General features: G+C 46.2%; 1 protein-coding gene across 5 annotated transcripts; it reads left to right on the top strand.

Moving 5' to 3' along the window:
• The first annotated feature begins 1,975 nt into the window (after window positions 1-1,975).
• On the top strand, window positions 1,976-12,534 carry tfap2a (transcription factor AP-2 alpha). Of its 5 annotated transcripts, none has more exons than XM_086102162.1 (8): window positions 2,055-2,120; window positions 4,201-4,227; window positions 4,531-4,950; window positions 5,831-5,882; window positions 7,184-7,406; window positions 8,357-8,475; window positions 9,681-9,822; window positions 10,954-12,534. In XM_086102162.1, the coding sequence occupies exons 1-8, from the start codon at window positions 2,070-2,072 to the stop codon at window positions 11,237-11,239; spliced, it is 1,320 nt and encodes a 439-aa protein (XP_085958288.1). In that variant the 5' UTR covers window positions 2,055-2,069; the 3' UTR covers window positions 11,240-12,534. The 5 variants fall into 5 exon arrangements, with proteins under 5 accessions (XP_085958285.1, XP_085958288.1, XP_085958284.1 ...); XM_086102161.1 differs by lacking the exon at window positions 2,055-2,120 and adding an exon at window positions 3,209-3,334; XM_086102159.1 differs by lacking the exon at window positions 4,201-4,227 and having other exon boundaries at window positions 1,976-2,120.
• Window positions 12,535-26,402: the final 13,868 nt, after the last annotated feature.

The following is a 26,402-nucleotide window of genomic DNA, read 5'->3' as shown; positions in this document are numbered from 1 at the left end:
TTCATGTCTGTATAAAATATTGAATTATTACTGCAGGTGGTCGGCGACTGATCCATGGTGTTCCCCGCCTCCCGCCCGAAGCCACCCGCGAGAAGATGGGAGCAAGGAATAAATTGTTTTCTAACGCGCACTCAATAAATGTACGTAGAACCTTTTCATTATAATATCATGATGTCATAAAATAGGAAGTATTTTTATTTTTATTTTATTTATGTATATCATATACACATGTCATACATATACACATGTCATACATACATACATATATATATATATATATATGTCTACACACACACACAGACATTGGAAAATCAGCGTTTTTAATAATGTCGATATTTGTACGTAATATGTGAAAATATTGAATTGATTTCAAAGTGAATCGTTTTTGGCACTTCTGATATGCGGGAGGAGTTGCATCTGACTTGACTGCTCTCTGACGACTTCTCGTCTCCACCCGCCCCAACGCGCATGCGTCCCCAGGTGGCCCCGTTCACCGTTCACCCCCCCCCCCCCCCACCATCCCCTCCCTCCCTCCCTCCCTCCCTCCCTATAGGCCAGGTGAGACGATCTGGTCCAGGTCGAAAAAAGTAAAAGGTTTTACTTTGAGACCGGAGGCTCTATGAGATAACACCATTCGGGCGGTTTGACCAAAACAAAGTATCGAAAGAAAGAAGACGAAGGAGGAGAAGCATGTCAATTATGGGCAAAATGGGGGAATGGCAGGTATGTGTTTCGTCTGCTTGAAGACAAAGCTACGCTCGTTAGAATGTGCGAAAAGTGTCACAAGTGTCGACTTGTTGTTAAATGGATCTTGACGGGGTTGACTGTGAAATGGTGTCGATGGGCTTTAGTCCCGACTGACATCCCGTATTTTTCTCCGATCGCGTGCGCTTTATGCCTGACGTGTTTGTTTGGATCGTTGGGACCGATATCGTTTCAGGTCTAAATCTGCTTGCACATCGAATGGCTTTAGGATGGATTCAATTATTTTGTCTTCTTTTAAAGTACCTTTGTTTCCATTGCAATTGTTTTTTTCGATGAGCGTATTTTATGGTGTAAGTTTCAGGTCCCAAAAGACACTCGCGTGCTGTCATTGTCAGCCAGTTTCGTTGCTTCGCGTCTCATTAATAACAACGACAACAACAACAACAAAAAAAGAGAGGGGACAAGGGGGGTCCACCAGCCCCCAAAAATGTTAATCCAGATTTGAAACGAGAGGGACCAACGCCTTAGAACGAGAGAGAGAGAGAGAGAGAGAGAGAGAGAGAGAGAGAGCGGCGACCTGTCTGCCCACCTCGGGCCCTACTAAGGTGAGGGCGCAGGGGCCGGCGACAGGGCCGAGCCAGGCTACCTTCAGCCTCTCATTCACATGAAACGAGACCGTGTTGTTGTGTTAATTATTGACACCCCCCCGCCCCCCTCTTCAAAATTAAGCCTCACAGCTAGTCAATGGACCTGTAGAGCCGCCTGGAATGGTTCACTTTTTTTTTCTCTTTTAGCATAACAGTGCAAGAATAGCCTCACAAGGTCTGCGCTCTCAATGGGATTAAAATAACAGTTTGAAAAAGAAAGACTGACGACAAAGTGGGGTGGCTGCTATTTGCATACACCTTCTGCTTTGGCAACTTTAGCTCCATTTTCGCCTCACCCCCATGCACACACATAAACGCACACAAAGTTGCAGTCGCATGTGCATTTGTGTGTGTGTATGTGTGTTTTTATACCTGTGCAATGTCCACTAGTGTTGCATCAACACGGCGATGCGTGCGTGAGCGGCGCGCGCGCGTGTGTGTGTGTGGTGGTGGGGGGGGGGGGGTGAATCAAACGGCTGTTGATATGCTAATGAGGCTCGGTGCCGGTCGTTATTACAGAGCAACTCCAGGCCTCCGCTTTCACCATTAGAGGGAGACCTCAGAGCGCGAGACGAGCAAAGTCCAAAAAAAAAAGAAAAAAGCAGGCGAGAGCGCGCGGGCTTCAATAAAAAGTAGTTTTGGAGCGGAGCGGGGAGCACAGTTGACTGAGTGCAAAAACTGGGCGACACCTTGACTCAATAGTCACCTCAGCGTCCCATGAAAATGCTGTGGAAATTAACCGATAACATCAAATATGAAGATTGCGAGGTAAGGGGCTTGCTTCTCTTTGATCGACTGCTGTCTTTGGATTGCTTCAAATGTATTTGAAGCATATGCACCACAATTGCTATTAGAGTCTCGGGGATGTGTTGTATTGTTATTTTAATGTGTCATTCTTTTGACAAGCCAAAGCAATAGGCTGGGTGTTAATCAACAATACGACGACGCGACTTCTACTATTAATAATAATCATCATCATCGTCATAACAATAACGATAATAACTATAATAATAACAATACTAACGACAACGACAATATTATTATTAATTATAATAATAATATTAATATCATTTGTAATTATCATGATGCGATAACAATAATACTTAAACATGATTTTCGATAACAGCACCTTCCATTTCTTTTGCTTTTTTTTCCTCTGAATGAAACAGCATTTATAAAACATTGCCTAATGCCTCTCGTTTCATTTGATCGAAATCAGTGTTCCGACAGTTCCTTCCAAAATGTATGATCAATTTTAAATGACGGTTGATAATAATAAAAGGACAACGTGGACCGACCTTTGGATAGAATTGAAATAAATATTTTGACTTCTGCTTGGCAGGTGTTTGAAATGCAGTCTGTTCTGATTGTGTTTTAACGTGTGTGCAATTTGAGTCGTTGGAGCACGCTGTTGCTAGCGTGCGTGTGTGTGTGTGTGAGTGTGTGTGTGTGTGTGTGTGTGTGTGTGTGTGTGTGTGTGTGACTAAGTGTCGCCGGTGCTGTTGTGGCCATAGACAAAGTTAGGCAGCATTATCAGAGACTTGTTTGAGAGTGGAGAAGCCAGTTGGACGTGTTTTCAAAGCACACTAGTATTGACAGGAAAGGAAGCGCTTAGTTGGGGAACGAATAAAAAAAAGAAGCTTGTAGCCTTTGCCTCCACGTCGTCGTTGTATTTATATACTTTTTTCCCCCCACTTGATGACCAATCTCACCAAAAACGTGCTTGATTTGGCTGCTTAAATAATGTGTGATTGGTCAGGAAAGGTGAGGTGAGCAAGCCATCGCAAAAGTTGCGCCCTCGTCTCAGAAGATTTTTTTAGTTGCAGGTATTTTTAAAATCTTTTTTTGAGGGGGTGGGGGTTGGTGGGGGGTTCCCGGTGGATTAATTGAGTCCCATGGAGGATGTAGAGTCTGAGTTGAAAAACACGAGGTCTGGAGGCAGAAATGAGCTGGTCCGAGCTGGCAGATCGTCGTTCTCAGAGGTGCACACACTTTCTTTCTTTCCTTCTTTCTTCTGGTCTACATCTTTTTTTTTTTTTTTGCTTTGGCCTGGGACCCTTTTAAACCCCCTCCCCTCGCTTCACTACCCTCTCGTTCTGATTCGTCAGAGAGTGAATGTCCCTCTTCTCGTCTCTCTCCCTCCGTTGCCCCTTCTCTCTCTCTCTCTGTCTCTCTCTGTCTCTCTCTCTCGCTCTCTGATTAGATATTCCGATTCCTCCTTTCAATGGACGTCATTTAAGCGCAGACTTTGTGCCCCTGACTCGCGTCCTCCGTTCCACGCACCACTTCCGACTATTCTTTCTGGCTCACCACCCCCTCCCACCCCTCCTTTATTTATTTTTTTTCTTGTCGTCGTCGTTGTTGTTGGTTGTTGTTCCGACCGAAGTGTTCGGACACTGCTGGCGCGCCATGGCCGGGCTCTGTTAGGAGATTAACTGGGAGGAAGAGGAACAAGCGACTAATATGAGCTCCAGCCAGGGGACCGCAACGCCGTGACAGCAGCGAAGAAAAGAGGAGAGAAACTTTTTTTTTCTTTTTGCGTGGGGGTTCCACGAGCCTTGAATCCACCAACGTCCTTGAATACTTTGATTTTCATTAGATCCGAATGAAGGGCAATGGGGATCTAATTTATTAGTTCTCATGGATTATCGCTCTCTTGCCGGGGCACATATCTGATCTGCGGGGCCGTCGCGATCTTTTGCACGGGAGCCTTTTTTTCCCTGGGGGGGGGGAGGATATACATCTATTTTTTCCCCATTGATAAATTCCCATTCTCTCCACTGCAAGACACGTTTTTGAAGCTGTAATATCTATTTTTAAAAAAGACAAAAAAAAAAAACATCCCAAGATGTTAGTGCACAGTTTTTCCGCTATGGTAAGTTGCTTTCCAATATGACGAATTTAAGTTGAGTAAATTTGGTGGTGTGCTGGTGGAGAATTGCGTGAGCAACATTTGCATGTGTATTTGTGTGTGTGTGTGTGTGTGGGGGGGGGGGGTAAAATATGTATTTTGGCGTCTGGTCTTTTTGGTATGAATTATTCAAAATTTTAAGATGAACGAATTGTTCGCTTTCCGTTCCGAAATTCTGTCGGCTAGAAGAATACTGCACGCGGGCCTCGCGAAAGGCTTCGGCAACGGGCGATTCAATTTTTTTGCGTCTTCTCCTTCCCGCACCAGGACCGCCACGACGGCACCAGCAACGGGACGGCGAGGCTACCTCAGCTGGGCGGCGTGGGCCAGAGTCCCTACACGAGCGCGCCGCCACTCTCGCACACGCCCAACTCAGACTTCCAGCCCCCGTACTTCCCCCCGCCCTACCAGCCCATCTACCCGCAGTCTCAGGACCCTTACTCGCACGTCAACGACCCCTACTCCCTCAACTCCTTGCACGCCCAGCCGCAAACGCAGCACCCGGGCTGGCCCGGCCAGAGGCAAGGGCAGGAGAGCGGCCTGCTGCACCAGCACCGCAGCCTGCCCCACCAGCTGTGTCGGGACTACCGCCGGGAGGTGCTCCTACCGTCCGGCCACGGCATTGACACGGGACTCTCGGACTCTATCCCAATCCATGGAATACCTCACTCTTTAGAAGATGTCCAGGTAAGCTTCCTTTGTTCGAGTTGAGCGCCGAACCGGGCGCGTCATTCCGCGCGTGAAATTGCGCCGTCGTCATTACATCGGGACTTTTCTTTTCTTCTATTTTATTTTATTTGTATTTTTTTTTTACTCTTGTTAAAGCAACACACATTGAGACGCGATTGGGAGTACGCTTGTTTCCTCGATCTGCCGGTGTCATCGTTTTCGAGTTATTATGACAATATATATAATGTGCGCGCTCGCATTGTGCAGTTAAATTCAGGTCGTTTCTAGAAATGGTCCTTTTGGGGGGATTTAATTATTTTTGGAAATTAGAACGCACATTTAAAAGCCGCTCAAATACGAAGGTCATTTTATTTCAACGAAATGCTGATACACAATGTGCGTTGTTTTTATTTTATTTTAAACATTATACAAAAAAAGAAAAAAAGAAAAGAAACAAATGCTGCCATGACTAAAAGCCGTGCTTCTCAGCGAGAGGCGTCTTTAATCGGCAACAAACACCGAGAAATCTTCTAATTAGTTCATAGGCCTTTAATAGGCTGCCGTCGTAATTCTTATTCGGTCTCGATTTGAAGTTGCCTGATGAGCGTGTGCCTTTGTGTGCGTGTGCGTGAGATAAGAGGGCGGAATTAGGTCAGGATTATGGGGCGACGCAGCGCCGTTATTTAAGTCTGACACTGTCTGCACTACTGTGCTCCTTAAACATTTCGAATGGGGCTCCACGTATTTGTGAAAACACCGCAAGGTGCGCAGTACTAATAGGAATAGAAAGAAAGAGGAAGAGCCGGGTACGAGCTTTGCGAAATAGCGTTTGCGTGGCTGATGAGGCTTGGACGCCCTTTGTGGCTAAATGTTCTCTTTTTGTGCATTTCTGTCACAGCCTGTTGAGGATCAAGGAATTCACATTCCCGACCAGACTGTAATTAAAAAAGGTAAGCAATTTTCTCCGCGATAGATCGTGCGTGTTTCTGCAAGTTTACACACACACACACACACACACACACACTCACACACTCACACACACACCATTCTGCTCGAGAGAACTCGATGCCGTAATGCCCGACTGATCCTAATATGCGCTAGCCTATTTTTCATTACATGCTTTCCAAGTGCATCAAACTGGGCTGCGCCCCCCCCCCCCCCCTCCTCTTCCTGCCCCTCTTCGTCTTTCTCGCTGATGGAATTTACTGTCAGCGTTTCACATCATGCGCGCACATGAATTGAGTGGGGCTGGTGGGCTTTGTGGGGGCCCGGCGCTGTATTAATGGCCACTGGATTCGCTGGTTGGTGGAGGCCCAATATAGCGGCAATCACGCTTGCACGGTCCAAATGCTCAAAATGGAAGTCGGTGACGGCGGTTGGAGCGCGCGCGCGCGCGCGCGCGCATATACATCCTGGGCCCCGCTGCGTTGAAGATGAGAGCGTGTCGCTCGGAAAGGGGGAAAGAGGGGCGTGAAAACGCACTTTGGTGTAATCACAAGCGTTTGGAAATCTAGTTTCAAGCCCATTGAGTTGGATTATGCTGCTTCTTTTATATATGTCTATAGATACTGCATGGGTGTGTGTGTGTGTGTGTGAGATGCGGCAAGGAGGTGTTTTATTGTAAATGCGTTGTGCCAGGACAAATTGGAGCTACCCAGCAGCGTTTTCCCCCTATTCGTTTTTGTACCGCGCTATTATCGCTTTTGTTTTTATTCCAGGCTCTCGATCTGCAACATGATAATTGGCCTCTTAAATGTGTAATCTCAAGAGTTCGTTTGACTCCCATTGTCTCTTTTAGGCTCCCCTGAGCCACAAATGTCACAACTGATCCATCCAAAAGCGCGCACGGGCCCTCTTTGTCTCCGGTTACTGCATCCGCGCATGCACCGAAACAGCGCGAAGGCCAGTCAGCGTGTGGCGTCGAGGACCACCACCACCACCGTCACCACCACCACCTTATTTCTCTTATTTGCGGCTTGAAATCACACCTCCCCATCATCCTGTGATAGCAAAGATGTCAAAATATCGGCATAATGGCTTGTTTGCGTCACGACGTCGTGACTTCCAATGGAAGGCTCGGACGTTCCCTTATATCACTGTTTTTTGAAGTATGATTTTATTTTTTTTGGGCGCGGAGAGGCTGCTGAAATGATAAACGTGCTGCTCTCATTTAGTTTAGGCTTTGCATTGCATGAAATTCAGCGAGCACAAAACCCCCTCTAAGCCCACCCCGCTCCCTCGTCCCTCCTAGGTCCAGTGTCTTTATCCAAGAACAACATCTCCGGCATCCCCATCAACAAGGACGGCCTCTTCGGCGGAGTGGTCAACCCGAACGAGGTGTTCTGCTCGGTTCCGGGTCGCCTGTCCCTGCTCAGCTCCACGTCCAAGTACAAGGTGACGGTGGCTGAGGTGCAGAGACGCCTCTCGCCGCCCGAGTGCCTTAACGCTTCGTTGCTGGGCGGCGTGCTGAGGAGGTGAGGAATAATAAGAACAACACTAATAATAATAATAAAAGGTGGCCCTTTTTTTTCTCAACATGGGCCAGCTTTCTCTCACTCTCTCCCTCCCCTTGTACCAAGAATAATTAAAATCGACCAAGCATGACACCTTGCTCCCGCATTTAAAGCATGAGGGGTGTGTGTTAAATTCCATATTAACTTGCCCCACTCTCTCTCTCTCTTTCTCTCTCTCTCCTTCTCTCAAATTAATGGAGGCTGTTTCGAGCCCGGCTCTATAGGCCCGCTGAAGGCATTACACATGAAAACATTGGTCTCTGGTGAACTGTCGACTGAAGTGCTGCAGCCTGGAATAGAGCTGCCTATTAACTAGGGCTTTATTTATTCATTTTTACACCGTATTTGTCTGCTAGTGAGACACCGGGGCTCATTTTTCGGCTTTATTAATGGCAGGTTTCCCAAGCGGACTCATTTGAAGACTTCCAATCGAAACGTGCACGCTTCACCTCTCGCTACCCGACCTTGCTAACACGTGCAGTGGCATGACGCGCATTCCATCGCTGAAATGTTACTGGACAACCCTGAAATTAGCACAACAAATGATGCTCAGAAACCCAATTAAGGCTCAAAAACAGACTGGCCGCCGGAGGTCAGTTTGAACCAACTTTTTCTTTGCTTTGGTTGGGTTTGTGCAAAACAATCCTCAAAATGGGATTATTTTGGACAAAAGCAACCAAATCATTGGATCGCGTGTCGCTTGGTCCCCCTATAAAAAAAATGTTTTCGACCTGACATTTTGGGGAAGCTGATGATTAACGTCGTTTGGATTTTACTGGACGTCAAACATTTTTAGGCCCCAGCTCTTGTGCTTTATTTATTTTGAGGTCGCCAATTATGAGTGTGTGTATGTGTGAGCCCCCTCCCAAAACGCCACCACGCTGAACGCGTGCTTTATTTTATTGTTGTAGGGCCAAGTCTAAGAATGGAGGGAGATCCTTGAGGGAGAAGCTGGATAAAATCGGCTTGAATCTACCTGCGGGCAGACGCAAGGCAGCCAACGTCACCTTGCTGACGTCACTTGTAGAAGGTGAGTCGAGTTGCAGCAAATCCCGTTTTAAAACGCGATACCAGGTGCTGGCTTTTTACCCCCCCCCCCCCGCCCCCTTCTGTAGCTTTCCCCCTTTTCCTCGGTCTGTGTTGAAAATCAGCATATGCGCTCATGCGTGTAATGTGGAGCGACTTTGCCTTGCAAGTAATAAAGCATGAAGGGTGTGCGTGTGCGTGTGCGTGGACAGTGCTGGTAATTCTCGTGGCTTTTCTGCGGCCCTTGCAACAGCCCCAAGTATAGGTCGACGACTGGCCTACTTTTGCCGCGCACGAGGGGGGGGGGGCGGTCGACTGCGCGTGCGGTGTTAATTATTGGGTGCTGCTCGTTTGTTGGGTGCCGCTCAGCCGTTTCACCGCGTGGACGAAAAGTCAATTGATTTATTGCTTCCAAACATTAATAACGTCTCGTTTGAACGGCACTTTTGCGCAGCCGCGCCGCACGCGCGTTCCAAAATCCAGCGAGTCTCGGCGAAGCCTGTTTGGGCAGGCAACGCGTTGGTTTGAGCAAACCGCACTGTGCTTCGCGGGCCTCGTTATTGGGCAGGGTGCGGTGCACTCGCACGAGGTGGTGCTCCGTTGGTCCCAATGCAAGAGCCGTCGTTTTGCTTGTCTTGTGAGAGAGAAAATTGAAGGGCAAAAAAATAAAATAAAACGCTCATGTGGCCGGGAGACCGACAAGTGGCGTTGAGAAGGGGTTGAATGCTAATTGGCGCATGCGCGCTTGTTTTGGGAATGAAGGCGTTGGGGCAGCAAGTGCTGCGGGAAAAATGAAAAGCGATGACTTGGAGGGCCCTCCAAGTGACACTGAATTGGAAAGGCTTAAATACACGTGAGTGAAAATTGCTCACCTGTATGCCAATGGCTTCTGGACCTTCGTTGCTAATCGATGACACGGTGCCTAACGCGACACTCGCTCTATATTTCAAGCCACTTATTGTTCACCTGCACGCGAAGGCTCTCTCGCCGCACCGGCAAGAAAAGACGACACGAGTGGAACATTGTGTCTTTTGGTTTCCTTCCTTCGGTCGGGATTGTGTTTCGTCATCACGCGCGATGCCCCTCAACCTATAAATGCTTTGGATTGAATTCCATCACAACCGTGCGTGTGAACGTATTTAATAATCGGCTAACGCGTCCAAGCTCATGTTTTTTTTTTTACTCCTCCCTTTGCATCTCTGCTGTCAGGCGAAGCGGTGCATCTTGCCAGGGATTTTGGTTACGTGTGTGAGACCGAGTTCCCCGCCAAGGCAGTAGCTGAATATGTAAACCGTCAGCACTCCGACCCAAACGAACAAGTCCAAAGAAAAAACATGCTACTGGCTACAAAGTAAGTGCACTCTGCTTGAAAGGGCCCAAGGCTTGACGTGTTGTATACGACATGTAGGAAACAGCTGCAGACATGATGCAAAGTCTTCAAAAAAAAAAAAAAAAATTCGGGCAAAGTTTTGACCCGTGCTCAAATGTATACGCTGCATAATAACGTATGCCATTTGAGTTCCTCAAAATCAGCAGCCTTCGATATTAGGGCTACAAATTAGGATACGAAAAACAAAACTGAGCATGGGTAATGATCATCTGATATTGAATTTGTGAAAGAAACGACTACAAATCCCAGCCCGTTCATGCATTTTATTGAGGACGCAATCTCGTGATGCAGGATGAACACATCGATGTGGTATTGGGGTTTCTAGATCACGTGATATTTCATTTGCATTTGTATCCGAACGGGCCGTTTAAAAAAAAAAGTGTTTTAAACAGCCACATATATTTGAAAAGGAGCACGTGCATCGTGGCGGGAGCATTGAATGATTTTTGATGACCATAGAAGGCAAGAGCAAACAATAATTTAGAACTATTTAAAGCCCAATTAGACTGACTTATTATTTTCTATTCCTGTCGAAAACCCCCCACAAAAAAAATTGTACAAAGTATAGCGCACAAGCACACACACACACACACACACACACACACACACACACACACACACACAATAATATCATAAGTGTATGTCACTATCGTGGATAGGTCATGTTGTATTCAGTTTGAAGGGGTGAAAATAAAATGAAACCAACATTTGCATTAAATGTAGCTATATAACAGGAACAGGGCGTTTATAAATTTTTTTGGTCAATTGGAGCCGAAAATAAATCAACATGAAAACAATAATAATTGCAACAAAAAAAATGATGCACGTCACTGAAAATAGTTATTTGCATTTTGGCTTTTTGTGTACCACAGAGAGAGAGAGAGAGAGAGAGAGAGAGAAAACGAGACTTCAAAAAATGGAACAGGTGCAGGTCACCTGATAGTCCCTCAGAGCAAAAAATCTCACACTGCGCAGCCACCCCCGAGCCCTCCCTTAAAAAAAAAATTTAATAAATCCATCTCGATAGATGTGCATTTCCACTCGGACACGAATTAGCATGGTAACAGGCCATTTGGCGTTGTGTCTCCAAAGGCAAGTGTGCAAGGAGTTTACGGACCTGCTGTCCCAGGACCGCTCGCCGCTTGGCAACTCGCGGCCGCAGCCCATCCTCGAACCGGGAATCCAGAGCTGCTTGACCCACTTCAGCCTCATCTCGCACGGATTCGGCACGCCGGCCCTGTGCGCGGCCGTCACGGCCCTGCAGAACTATCTGACCGAAGCCATCAAAGCCATGGACAAAATGTACCTCAACAACAACCCCAACAGTCATTCAGATAACGGCACTAAAGGCGACAAGGACGAGAAGCACAGAAAGTGATACCCCCGACGCACACCCCCCCCCCTCCCCCTTCTGCATTAAGGGGCCAAATCCCCCGGGGCCTCCTTTTTTTTTTTTTGTCCCGCACCCGCCCCCACCTCTTTTTGTCTGGGCTCTCCCCCCATCCAATATAAATATTATAAATACTATTGATAAAGTCGTGCCACTTGCTGATCTCGCGCCATGTTTTCTTTTGATTAAAGACGGCCAATTTTGGGATTCGCTGGGAAAACGAGTCAAGAATCTTCCAGCGGCTGTATTCTTCTTATTGTTGTTCGAAAAAAAAGACAGAAAGAAAGAAAAGAAGAGCTCCGGCGTGTGGAAGAGGTGTGTTTTCTCACAAAAGAAAACGTCCGATGCTCACTTCTTTTTCGAAAGAGCTGCAAGCAATGGACTGAAATCCAGCGACTCGTTTGAATTTTGTGAAAGAAAAAAAACTACAAAAAAAAAAAAGAAGAAGCCCAAAGATGGACCAATTCCTCCCTCAGTATTGTGAATAATAACTTGGAGAAATTCAACAGAGCTCCACGTCATGACTTCAAACTCTCTTCTCCTTCTCTCCAAGCGACCGACTTGAACTTTTTTTAAAAATTGCAACACGATTCACGGTTATATAAGGGAATCAGTGTTCATGTATGTATATATTTATTTATGTGTAATTTAATGGGAATTGTAAATATGGTGCGTCTGTTGAAACTTTTTTTTTTTATTTATCTGGTGCCTCCTGTTTAGTGGGTTTTAATATTCGGTTAGCTCTTCATGTGATTTAATGGTTCTTAGGAAGAAAAAAAAACAAAAAACAGAAGTTTGGGGTCTTTTTTATTTGATTTCTCTGGGATATTTCAATTCAGCCCTCTTGTAGCATGTTGAGGCGACATTGAAGCAAGTGAACAAATTGAATAGAAATACAACATCCGCTTCTCTCTCTTTCTCTTTCTCTCATCTTTATTCCGTTTATTTGCTCATTTCACACCCCTGAGGAGAACGTGTTTTTTTGTGTGTTTCTATTTTTTATACAAGATTTTATGTGTCGTGCCAATCAGAAATCACCTCCTGTTCTGTCTTTGAAGCGCCATAAAAGCAATAAATGGATTGTTTTTGTTTTTCTTTGAGAAAAAAAAGTTCCAAACACGTTATTGGGGTCTACCTAATATCTTGTTCTGTCTGATAATGTCCAAAAATCAGAGGCGATTTTAGCTGTCATTGTATAGACACGTGCTGGCAATAGTTCCCAATGCCTGTCGATGTATTATATTCCTTTGTTGCCCAGAAAAAAATAAATATTTGATACGCTTCATCTGTACTTTATTTTTATTCATTGCTTGATTTGAATGTTCTTCTTATTTATTTTTTTATGCTCTTTTCTCCTATTGTGAACGGCAACAGTAATTGAGTTGAAGCCTCCCTTGACGATATGGCTTTTGCGATACGTAGCTGAACTCACAGTTTTCCCTCAAGTATAATAATAATAATAATAAAAATAAAAAGAAAGCCTTCAGATTGGTATGCGGGCCTGCAATGAAGCATATAGAGTCGCGTTTGAAGCGTGCACAAGAGAGGGAGGGGGGGGGCCTCTGGGGTGTATATACAGCCCTGCTGGTCTGCCGCATTGTTGGAAGACATGCATCAAATATTTGTTATGTTGCTTGCCTCTCGGTGTATAATCACTGCCGTCGTGTGATTCTCTCGTGTGTGTGTGTGTGTGTGTGTGTGTGTGTTGCGGCTGCGTGTGGCCTTTCGGCTTGATTGGGTGTGCAGAGATGCATGCAAACCCGTTGCGTAATATATCGCTCATCCTTATCAGGGTGAATATTCCGCCGAGGTACTCTCGGAAATATTTGCAACTTCAATCTGGGCTTGGGCTTTATTTTAGTACATTTTATTTTGCAGGGGATTTTAAAAAAAAAGATATTTCTGCATGTCCTTGGCATGGGCGCGACGTGCTGCATTGGAGCAGGTGAGGCATTGTTGTCAGTCATGGGCTTGTATTTTTGTTGGCTCCTCTCCTCACTTTTGTATGTGTGGGATCCTGTCCTCGGGCACAATAGAGCTCGCTCGCTCGCTCCCTCATAAAAAGGGAGAAGAGAGAGAGAGCGAGAGAGCGAGAAAGAGAGAGACTAGCCGGCTGCTCTTGTTTATGGTAAACAGTCACTTTATAACCACCAACAACAGGGAAAAAAAAATCGGATTAAACGGGTAATATTGTTGAATAAATGTATCAGCGGCCAAGTTGAATTGAACATTTGCAGGGTGAGACCGGCGCGCTAGAAATATCGAATCTGTAACAATGCATTGCACCATCCGACCCCCTCACAGGGGCTACACAATTGCAATGACAAATCAAGAGGATGGCGACGTTTGGGTGATTGTGTGACCAATTTGGAGCGTTAAGGAAATCTCCGATCTTACTCTCGTGTCGTTTGCGTGCGCATGCAAGTATCAATTCACGCTCCCGCCCGCGAATGAAGATTTGGATGTCGTTTGATTCGAGTTAAACAGGTGGAGGTTCCGGTTTCGAAGGATTTCCTAGTAGCCATCGATAAAACAAAGTGGAGGAAAAAATGAAGGCGGTCGTGTTACTTGCACGCCTGCTTCGAACGAGTCAAAGAGAAAACACATTTGCAAAAAAAGAAAGAAAAAAAAAGATCAAATAATGTAAAAAAAAAAAAAAAGGGAGCGATCACAGCAAGGCTGTGTGAGGTTGATCCTGCTTGAAATTCATGAAGAGATGACAAATATATATTTGTCCACAAAGTTTCCAATGCGCATTCGACAGTAGTCAAGTAAGTAACTAATCATGAGAGCTGCGACTATTTTCAACATCAAAAAAAGTACGAAGCACATTTATGTCAGCCACCGTGCAGGCTGGCCAATATTTTACAAATCGGTCGTTTGGGTACGTTCGTGTGTGTGTGTGTGTGTGTGTGTGTGTGTGTTTTAATCGCCTGTTCATTGTGCACGCCACACTTTGGCGCATTCTTTTTTTCTGGCCACAACGTATTCGGATGCTGCTGCAAAGCTTGCAAGTGGGTGTCACGCGTGGCCTCATTAGCCTGCAGCGGCCTCGCCGTTATGTAGTGTGCACTGTACCGCTTGCAGGCGCTGCCTGGAACCACGCACGCGTGCACGCCAACACGCTTGTATGATGATGATGATGATGATGATTATTATACTGTATAGTTCCTGCAGACTGCTGTCAGGCTTCTTCTACTTTCTCCCTTTCATAATTTGCTGCTGTAAATTGGGAATTTCTCCATTTTGAGACAAATAAAGGTTTTCTTATATGATGATGATGATTATTATTAATAATATTATTATGAATATTATGGTTATGATTATTATAATTATTATTGTGACTGTTTTGAAACGGCATATCTGAGCCCGGGTGTCCTGATAATAGCGCAAAAAGTATTTCAAAGCATTGGAAAAAGGTTTGAATAGGAGAATATAGCTCAAAACAGGTAAGGAAAAATAATAATAAATCGCGTTCAATGGATGAACTCGGACGACAAGCACAAGCAGTCGTGTCGCTTTGTAATGCATCCGTTGATTATCATTGTTATTTTCATGAAGCATTCCAATTCCATAATGCATACAACTTAATTTCACCGACTGGATTGTAGTTTGCAGTGGCGAGCAACTCCACGTATAGGGAGTGACCCCCCCCCCCCCCAAAAAAAATCCCTCGCCAACTATCTCAAACATTGTCAAATGCAAAGCTCGTTTGTCAATCAAACCTGCTTATCTCGCGTTTCGAAATGAGATTTGAAGGAATGCCTCGGACAAGAGGAAGACTTGCCCTCAACCACATTTGATACGCCCATCGGTGCAATCGAATGACGGCATTTGAAAGTTGTTGCAATGAAGCGCAAAATGAGCTAATTGTCTTCAACTCTGACATCGGCCGTCATTTGGGGGTCTAGGTGTCCACCAAGACCCCCGCCCCCTCCGAACCCGGGCCTGACCCCCTTTTGGGCCCCTTGGCCGGGGCTCAGAAGCCAAGAGAGGTCAACGACTCTGCCAAATCGCTCTTGATTACGTGAGACATTAGCTAAGCGATTAGAAAACTCGAAGTGGCTTGAAGAAACAAAGCAATTGGCGCTTCCCAAAAATTATTATTATTATTATTATGAAAAACGACTCATGCAAATCCACGTTCAATATGATTCTGCAACATTTCGGGCTTTATTATTCTGACTATTTCTTCTCTATTATTGACGAATACTGTCGTTGTCCAAGCTTTGACAATTTCATGACAGCGTCTCCCTCAGCGACAGTACCAAGAAAAAAAGGGGAAAAAAAGCAGATTACAATTATGTTCTCTTAATGTCGTTCAATTTTTAGTTTCTCCGGCCCCCCCGTCCTCTCCCTCTCTCTCTCTCAGCATCTTCTGCAGTCAGCCAGGGGGGGAGAGTGTCGCCCCGGGCCAAACATATGCTTCTTTCCATTGCACTAATCCAAATGCAGCGTGGAGGAATAATTGCTCCAGTGGCCGTGGCTTCGCTGGGTCTTTGTCCCTCACTGGCTCCCGTCAGCCAGGCACACGCCATCTCAATCAACTTGCCCCCCCCCCCCCACCCACCCAGATTTTGCTCACCCTCCGCACACTCTTTTCGCCCTAAAAACACAACAAAACCTCACTTCATATAAAAGGCCCCTAACACACCGTCAGCATTCAACATGCTCATATTTGGGAGTTGGAAAAAAAAAAAAAGCAAAAACAAAAAAAGACCTTCTCATTAATATTGACACTTTGGCGCCTTGTTGGCAAACACGTGCATATAAAGTTTTTTTTGCCCATCACGTCAAAGGAAGCATGTATTCTCAATCATACTCATGCGACGTCTTACTGCTTCCACTGCCACTAACATCCATTTACGCCTGCTTTTCCGAGCACTCGAGGGTCGCGTCTGCATATTCGAACGGCAAGATAATGAATCCTCCCCTAAATGGCATCAGTGGTCAAAAACATTTTCATAAAATTCATTGTCAATTTCATGAAATGATTGCTTTTATTTATTGGCGCTTTCCGTACAAATTAGGGGAAAAAAGTATTTCAAATGGCAATAAAAATACAGTCGAGAAAAAGCTCAAATAATACCCGAGAGCAGGGGTCCCCAACCTTTTTTTGCCCCACGGACCGGTCGGTTTATGTTAGACAATATTTTCAGGGACCGGCATTTAAGGTGTGGCGGATTAATACAACAAAATACAGTAATATGGTATGAGCTGCATGAAAACTGTGGTGTTTTCGAAATATAATAATAAACACAAGGAGCGTCTAATCAGGCCGCAACACAAAATACGATAAAACGCAAATTCAAAGTGCATGAAAATGACGACTCACCACAGCCCCGAGCTTGATTTTCTTCAACCAGACGGTCCCATCTTGGGGCAATAGAAGATAATGACACCTCAAGTGTGTGGTTTATGTCCAGTCTACTTCGTTATTCCGTTTGAGTTGCAGCTGCTGCAGAAAAAACTCCACCTCACACAGGTAGGATGTCGGAAATAGCAACAGTGCTATTGTGGCGATCTCAGAGTATTCAGCCATAACTTTAATCCAGTTGTCTCGAACGTACTTTTAAGGCCGCCGTCATTTTGCTAGCTGCGGCATTTTGTTTTTAGCCGTAATCGGTCACGTGACAGAGAAGCGTGGCTTGACGTGAGTCAAGGTGACACAGACGGATGTAACGGAGGATCCGGTAATTTTTCAAAATAAAACATCTTTCTTATTCCGAAATAAATAAAACGGATTTAAGGCAAGCTCTTTCTGTGCGGCCCGGTACCAAACGCCCTGCGGAGTGGTACCAGTCCGCGGACCGGTGGTTGGGGACCAATGCCCAAGGGACACTTTTCTAGACACTTGAGGTCACCGCATGAACATTGATGAACAAAAAGAGCAAGACGGCAACAATCACAGCAACACAGCCGCAAGAATACATTTCATTTTTTGTTCTGAAAGTGAAGTTACACACAATCAACTATGTAACTACTAAGATAAGATATCCTTTATTTGTCCCACACTGGGGAAATTTACAGTCTACAGCAGCAAAATTGGGGGGTAGAAAGAAGAAAAAACAGTGTTTGCACGCACAAAAAAAAAACGTTTCACACTACCAAGTACTACGAATAAGAGCCACAATAATCACATGACTCATCATCATAGAAACATCCTTTGGACGTATTTAGAACGTCGCGCATGATTAAAACGTGGTCATCTGCCGTCATTTTCTACCGGAAGCGATTCAAATGATATCTCGTAATTTCGCACCATTTGAATGATGTGCAACCGATGTCCGAAATCCAAACGACTACGATTCCGAGACTCCTGCTGATTTATTGTCACGTTTTTCAGCACTCGCGGTCATAACAATAACAATAATAATAATAATACAAAAAAAACACACACAAAAAAAAACAAAGGCAGTAAACAAATACTGAATAAGATGAGACATTCACGCAGCCTTGAAAAGTGGAACTGTAATCGTTCGTTTCCCGGTTGAGTAAGTGTACGAAAATGGATGGGTTATGCACGTCCGTTGCAGCCCCCCCCCCCCCACCCCCTTTCTCGAAAGGGACGCTCACGCACAAACACGGCAGCTTTACTGTCTGCGAGTCAATGATGAAAAACGACTGGCAGCATTTGCGAGGACATTTCCAAGCCGAAGAAATGGCACAAGACAGAGAAGATTTGGGAGGCGTGCGTGCGTGTGGGCGTGCGCGCGCGCGCGTAACGGGTGCACGGATGTCTGACTGAATTAATAGACATGATAATTTTGCACCGTTTCACATCGTGAGCGATCTGTTCCATCACAGCAAAATCAAAGGGTCACCGCGCAGCTGTGGCAAAGCCCGAGCAGCTATTATGAAGTTTGATGATAGACCCCCGCCCCCCTCCGTCACCGCCCCCCTCCTCCCCTCCTCCTATTTTTTTTTCTCTTCTCCGTGGTACTTTGCTTCAGGCCGGCAATAGCTGCAGGCCACGCGGTGCCTCCCCATGATAAAGGACTTAGACTCCGCTCTCTCTGTCTCTCTCGCTCGCTCTCTGGTTCCACCCCCCCCCCCCAACCTAATCAACTCGCAGCTTGGCCCTTTAACGATTGCTCTCCCCACCGCCCCTCTCTTTCCCCGCCCCCAAACCAAGTCCTCCGTGTGGATCACTGCACCTTTGCAATTTATTTCATCGATTCCAGTGAACGTAAACGCGTGTAAAATGCCATTATCTTCCCGTTATTACTTGCGCTATTTGCATTTTGCTCAACGTATAGTTTGCCTCTCTCAAAGCCATCGTTTGCATTCCAAAAATTCGTTGGCATTTTATTCCCTTCTTCTGATCACTGGAGGACAACTGCTCTTTTCCTCATCAAGTTTGAGTCACTCTTTTTGCTTTTTTTTTTTTTCAAAGCAGGCGCAAAAATGTCACCCAAGAGCGGCATCATAAACAACACTTTGTAAAAACCCATTTAAAGAAATGACTAAAAGAGAATTCACGATACAAACTCCGATTTTTTTTCTAAAAAGAAAAGAAATACAAATAAATGCCCAATGAAAACATAACGGAATGTCTTTTTTTTTTGCGTCGAGTGCTCCGCGACAGAATTGGATTGCACAAACAAACAGAGATCACAGTCGACACCAACTTGTCTATTGACAGCACACGAGAGAGACCAAGTACAACGAAAATCCAACGAGAAAAACCAAACGAGCTTGCAAAAGGCAAGGGAAAAGAGAAATGGAAATTGCTTGTCGCTGAAAGGACGAGGAAATCAAATAGCAACAGAGAAACCACACGAACGACTTGGATAACAAAACACAAACACCAAAACATGGCGTCGTGAACGTCTGGAATCATCAGGCGCTTGCAAGCAACAGTTCAAAACCTGACGGCAGCCAGTCGTCGGCGTGGCAGAGTTGATATAGGCGGCCGGTTAACGAGGACGATTGGTGACAGGTGCGCCGCCGGCGGCCACGCCCTCCGCCCCGGCAAGACCTGAACCGCAACCAAACAGAACCGTGACGTCCGCTCATCCTTAAAAATCTGCTTCAAAGTGAATATGGCCAAAAAAAACAGCTCACTGGAACTGGAACGAGACGCAATAAAAAACATTCTCACCTTGACTCCAGTTGTTGCTGACGAATCCTATCTTCTGATGCACTTGCGTTCCGAAGTCATGAAGCGGCGCCCTCTGCGTTTTTGAGTTGGCTCCCCGCAAAGCGGATGTGACGGCTCGAGGAGAAGCGGCTCCGTTCTTAGCACAAAGAAGAGTTATTAGCGCCAGTAGCTCGGCCCGCGTGGCCTCCCGTAGCCTGGGAAGAGACACGCTTGATCCCACCACAGGCGAAACGCTGCCAACGTGACTCGACACTGCAGAACAATTTCCCAATTACCTTTTGACATGCATATTGACACAAACGTGCCAAACTGTAATTTTCTCGATGAATTATTTTTGCTTGGGGGTCTGACTTTCATGCCAGTGGACTGTCAAATATGCCGCCCCCCCCCCCACACCCCCCACCCACTCCTTCGCTCTTCGACTGAATCCATCTCTTCTCTCTCTGTGCCTTTGAGAGGACCCACAAAAAGTTGACAAGAGAAATGAAAAGATCATTTGTAACATGAGTAATTAAAACCTTCCAATGCGCGAGGCCGATTTTTATGATTCCTCCTCGACCTGCAAAAATCTTCATGGAGGAGCAAGATGAGCGAAGGTGCTGACGAAGCATTTCAGAATTTTCATCGCAAATACTTTGGAGATTGCGAGGACATTTTGAAATATTGACCAAAGTTTAAAATGAGTTTTAAACACTTCTGCTGTTCATCGCGGACCGGTTGCAAAGCCGTTGCGGAGGGTTTGACTTCCAGAGGCTCTCTGAGCTGAAATCACGAGATTTGCTGACATCACACATGAAGACTCTTGTGACTTTGGAGCTTCCGCTTTCTGCACTTCCTCATGTTTCATGCTTTGGGGAACCTCGCGCCAACGCCATCTGACAGCGCGCAAGTTTCACGCAACACCGGCGAACACTCGTGTGGCCGAAACCTCAACCTCTCCGAATCGTCAGATGCGTTTGTGTCTCCTTTGTCAATCTGGGCGCTTTGATCCAAGTCAACATGCGGCTTGACACCGAAAGGCCATAATCACCGGCGCGTCGGCTTGCTTGTGAGGCGTGCGGCCAGCCGGGAAGAGCAGAGAGAACCGTCGCCGTGTCATCTCCAGCTTGTCATTGCGCAGGGTCTTGATTGGCATCTGCTCGGACACATTACGGGAGCTGGTGTTGATGGAGGGTGCGCTGAAGTCCCCTTCCCCCAAAACAAAGCTCAAAAAACTGGGTCATATGTGGCATGGTGGAGATCATCCCCCACCTTTTTTTTTTTTTTTTTGCCCAGGCCACGAAGAGCTACACAGAGCGAAGGATCAGGCCGCAGGGCCTCGGAAGTTTTGCATTTTAAATACAGTGGAACCGCATCTGAGGGTGTGCAAATCGGAATTCTAACATTCCTTTGGTAAAAATACTCCACGGGTATCAAACTGAAGGACGGGGGCCAGATCCGGCCCACCAAAGCGATTTTGCTTCTTCCTGAAATCTCAAAATTGCAAATTGTCTTTGCTTGATAAGTGATCGGCTATCGCAAGCAACACCCCCCCCCCCCCCCCCATAGCTCGTTCACATTGTTAAAATGTGAAACGCTGGACTTGAAATCAAGCATGAAGGTGAAGTGGCCTGGTGTCAACACCCCGAAAGTGTGAACGAGGCGCAGGGTCTTTATTAAAAGGAGCCACAAGTAAAAGGCTTTGGCAGTGGCAGCCCCGTGTTTAACACAAGTCCCATTAAAAAGAGCCCATTACGAGCAAGCGAAAGAAACAACGCCCGGGGCCCCTCTAAAGTGTTGCGAAAACCTCATTGATAATTAAATGTTGGTTATGCGTCGCTCTCGCACTTTGCTTACCCATCAAACCTCCGCCCGCCGCCGCCGCCACTCCGCTGCTCCCTCACCACTTTGTCGAGCAAGGAATCCCGCAGCCCCCCTAATAGGTGCCAATTACAAGCGATGGGGTGTCGGGGGTTAATTGTTCCCAACACATTAGTTGATTGGGCAGATTCACAGCAGCGCAGGAGCAGGAAGATGGCGACGAGGGGCTGGCGCCGGGTAAAGCGGGTCTGGACACTTCTCCGTCGGCGTGCGGGCGGGCGGGCGGGCGGGCGGCCTTATCCGCCGTCTCACCCGATTCTTGCGCATCACACCGAACACCGACAGATAGATCGGAAACGATCCATTTGTCTCAGACCAGTGACGTTGCATTTGCCATTCCTGTTGATGGGCTTTCTCCTTCCAATTCAGTCGCCTTGATCCACGGCGGATCTTCATCCGTTCAAAACCAATTTGCTTAGGACACCCTCGTGATGTTTTTGCGGCTTTACCTTCTGTCGATCTCTCTCGTGCCCCCCCCCCCCCCAAAAAAAAGAGCGACTGCTGAATCACCACAAACATGCACCGGATATCCCAAATGTATTTGCTATCATGTGGTGAAGTCAACAAGCAAAAGCAACCAGCAGAGACGGAGAGAGGAATCATGATCACTTTTTGGAGTGCACCGTCGAGGCATATTGCCATCAAGAATACAATAAGATGATGTGAAGTGGGGAGAAACAAACACTTCTTGAACATTAAACATGGGCGGGGGTGCAACGCAAACACGCACGCACGCACGCACAGCCGCACCCCGCATCCAGAGTGAGAACAGTCGCTATCTGATTTCCACTCATCACGGTTGTTGCCAAATAGGGAGGGCAGTCCAAAGAAGACATAAAAGTAAGTTGAGAGTGAAGCTTTTGACAGCTTGCTAATGGATCGCGCTAGGCCCATCTGTTTCACAGCAAAATGGAGAAAATGGCGAGCTTGCGATTTGGCTGGTGAGACTGTTACCACTGTCACTGTAAACAATAATTGTCAAACATATTTATCCCGCAATCACTTTAGCAGATGTTCCGCTTTTTTGTTTGTTTGTTTCAAGAGGCTTTTTTTTTTTTTTTGCTATGTTGTATCTCCCCTGTGCAGACGCCCAACAGCTCCACCCCCTCCCATTCTCTCGAATATTGAGCAGGTATTTGCCAAAAGGTGCTCCGGGGCACGCAGCGCCGAGGATCGGGTGGGGAGAAGTGGGAGGCGAGGAGAGGGGGGGGGGGGCGAGGAAGAGATTATCTGGGCCCTTCATCAGCGCTTCAGCCCCCCCCCCCCCCCGCCCCCTCAAACCGGTGGAGGCCCGAGGGCCTGGGGTGGCAGCCGCTGTGCCTCACAGCCACGCAAGCTCTTTATCACTCTAATCTGTTAATTGTAGCCGCTCAATTGGCACACGGTGGCTTTTTTACGAGAGCCTCCCGACATGAACTCTCGACGCAGGACGTAGCAAAGCCGCCGCGTCCGTTTGGCTTCCCTCCTTGCCATTCCTCAGCTTCGCCCGGCATTCCACGCCGCGCCGACCTCTCTCACAACGGAGGCTCGGCCCCTTGCGTGCGAGGAGATTTCACTGCAGGCAAGCGATCGGCGGATCCCATCCTCCTCTTTTTGTCTTTGGGCCGCTTGTTTCTGCGCTTGTTACAGCTGCTCCCCTCCTCCGATGACCTCGGAAGAGAGCCAAGGGTCTCCCATCCGTCCCGCTCGGGCTTTTTCTCCGCCGCCCCATTTCAATTTATGATCGGCCTCCCTCCTTCTTTGCCTTGTGGTTCGCAACAGGAGGACGACTGCTGCTCACGGCTTTGCGCGGAGGCCGTTTCACAAAGCGGACCTTCGGTTTATTGACTTATTGATTTTTTAAGAAATGACAGCATGTCCGTTTAGTCTGTTCAGACAGAAGCGGTGCGCGAGGGCGTCTTTTGGAGTTGCCCAAGCGAGTCGACTGTGGGCATGCGCGAGCGTGTCACAGTTAAAATAGCATCAATGCAAGGACTGTAATACCAAATCAATTGAAATCTGTGAAATTGGAGACTGGATTCGCGCGACATGATTCAAGTGACTTTTTTTTTTCCTCCCATCGAGCCAAATTTGGACATGCCTCATGATCGTGCAAAGACAAAAAGAAAGTGGCCATACTGTAGAATAGGATCTCCTCAGATCAGAATCGGGCCTCTTCCAAATGGGACGAGAATATGGCTATCTGCCAAGATTGGATCAACTCTGTCCGTATAAGCCTGACAGCTTCTGTGTCTACCCAAACATCGCACCCACAGTGAAAAATGTATAAAATAATAATAATAAATGTGTAAAATGTATCTATCTATATCTGATATATAAGATAAGATAAGATAAGAAAACCTTTATTAGTCTCGCAATGGAGAAATTCCCGATTCACAGCAGCAAAGTTATGAAAGGAAGAAGTAGATATATAGACACACATATACATATATATATATATATATATATATATATATATATATATATATATATATATATATATATATATGACAAAGTATTAACCCTCCCCCCCCAGTGAAGGATTTGTTTTATGTGAGTGCACCCGCCACAAGAACGTCTTTGGCCCCAAACAGCTCGTGTTTGTTGTCAAAAGAATGATTAGTAAAAGGAGCCCTCTCAGCTGGCCCCGCTCACAAATAAGGTGAACAGCAGTCAAATCCAGATAAGTGTTTTTCTTTTTTTCCTCATCCCAGTATCAGCATTTGGCCATAAAGCGGCCGTTCAAAAGCCGTGACTAATTTACATCACAGTCAAATGACGCGCCACAAGAGAAGACCGCCACACGGGTTTTCCCATTCAAATCTGGCGGCGAGTTTTGTGTAGATGATATCGAAGGGAAGCAAATGCCTTCAACTCAAAAGGCCTTTTGCATATTCTTGCCAAGTCGCAAATCAAAAGTTTCAAAAAGGGGCGGTTGGCGCTTGCAAATGGTTGATCTTTTCAAAAACCTTTTCCTTGATGACAGAACAACGGAATGAGCGATTGACAGCCGCAGATGAACAACTCTGCCTTCAGGGCCCGTCCCCCGGTCTAAAAACAGGTGTTTTAAGAGTCTGCTCCCACAAACATCAGTCCTGCTCTTTATTTGCCTCACTTTTAAAATGCTCGATTTCTGTGAAAAAAAAAAAGAGCCAGTATCTATATATCTAGATGCCATTTTCATGACAAATATGCATAACATGATGCACTGCACACATCGGAATGTCTGGAAAATTCTCCTTTTTTGCACCCCCGGAAATAATTGATTGTGGAACAATGTCCATTTGAACTTTATCGACTTTTGACCATTAGCGATGTACAACGACAGCAATATAATAAAACAATGCAATATTTGTGCTGTATATGCAATTGTTCATACACCATCAAATAAACGAATCCCGTTGAATGTCACGGGATGTAAGAAAAAACATGACAGAGCAAGAACTTTGAACTTGAGTGACTTTTGAAACGTTTTTAATGAATATAAGGACTTCTAAATACTTCCTACAAGAACATCGTGTGAACATTCAATCGAATAAAAGGCCAGAATTCCAGAGCAAATGAAGCCACACCAAATTGTGAGCGCAAATAAGAACAAATTGGTTGTGTTTCATGTCTCAGAGAAAAAAAAAAACAAAAAAAAACAACCCCAGAGAAAGAAATAACACATGTGCTGAATGTGGAGGCCTTGCGTTTCTGAAGGCAAACCTATCTGGAAGGATTGACTCCAGCATGTGATGGAAACATGTTTTAGCCTTAAGACTTGCTCTACGGCGGATTTGTGTTGGTCGACATGCGCTCGGTTTCTCAAACGGCTGTCCTAATTGCACATTTTCAATGCATCGGCACATCTCCATTTGCGCATTTCACACTGGATCCATTTATGTCGGAGAGTTTTTTTTTTGAAATTTCGAACTTGAAGCAGGCGTAAAGCTTTTATCTGGATTCTGCGGCCTGGTCACAAGGGCTCCATGCGACGGCGGGCATGTTACGGAACTAAACGCACCATGAATGTGACTATTTTGGGGGAAGAGGGCTGCTGACTGCAGCTGCAGTGGCTTTCTGGGTCCGGGATGCTCCTTAATTCATTCCAGCTTGCGTGGTTAGGTGCTGACAGTCAAACAAGGGGGAAAAGGACTTCCTTTGTGCTTGGAAATAATCAACCTTTCAAAGTGCAAGACTTGCATGAGGAAGGTGGTTTTTTTTTTTTCCGGGGCGGGGTTTACACAACAAAGTAAAGTCATATTTGGTCACATCGGTGAGACAATGAAAGGGTTCCGGCCATCGACCGGAGGGGAAATGAACAAACACGCAGTGACACAGACCCAACTCAAACAAGGAAAGTGGTCAATTCGAGACTCATGACGAACGCCAGGATGCCGTCGGAGATCGGCAGGGGCGTCGCCACGCGGCGGACGGGATGTCTGCGCCTTCATCACAACATGTACACTTAAACCGAGACCAGCAGAAAAGAGGCAAAGACGGGTCCCGGACTCAAGTATCGGGACAGCGACAGGACCTGAAAAGGCTGGAAAAATAAGTCCTCATCATTTTGTCACACTTTGTCGAACATTCCAACGTTCTTGAATATATGGAGGGCGTCGGGCGGAATCCTGGTACCTCCCAAAATGCTGACTTACAGCCTGCCGTGCAATTTTTTTCGGGAAGTGTTCTACAAAGCTGAAAACATCTGTCCTTCAAATTCTCATCGCATACGAGCAACACTTGTTTGAGACTTCCTTTCTGTTCACAATGAACAATAATCAAGCGCAGTTGATCATTTAAAACAAAAACCCCAACAAGCACGAAACCATTGTTTGAATCTTCCCGTACACAAATGTATGCTAACGATCCAAAAAACGAAGTCGGACGTTTCCCGTTCCGTTTACGGCACTGGCACCTTTACGCGCGGCGCGCTTTCCGTCAAGCGCCTTTGACCGGAGGAGGGAGACGTTTTCTTCTCAGTGCTCGGGGAAAGCCCGAGGTGTGTAGCGCCAACCTAAGTGGAAAGGCTTGGCAACCGAAAGGAGCCCTTCCCCTTCGGGCGCCGTTTGATTGCAACTACTGTTTACATCTCCAAATACATCCCAAGTATTTCCATTATTAAGTTTGGACAAATCATTTGCCCGGGGTTTCGACGGAGTATGCCATTGAAAGGCGATCCTTCTGTTGATCTTATTACCGCCAAAGCAAACAAGCAGAAATCAA

Source organism: Hippocampus guttulatus, chromosome 21 (assembly GCF_054856545.1).
Source record: "Hippocampus guttulatus isolate MCC_2025c chromosome 21, RoL_Hgut_1.0, whole genome shotgun sequence".
NCBI classification, from domain to species: Eukaryota; Metazoa; Chordata; class Actinopteri; order Syngnathiformes; family Syngnathidae; genus Hippocampus; species Hippocampus guttulatus.
This window is presented reverse-complemented; position numbering and strand designations above follow the sequence as displayed.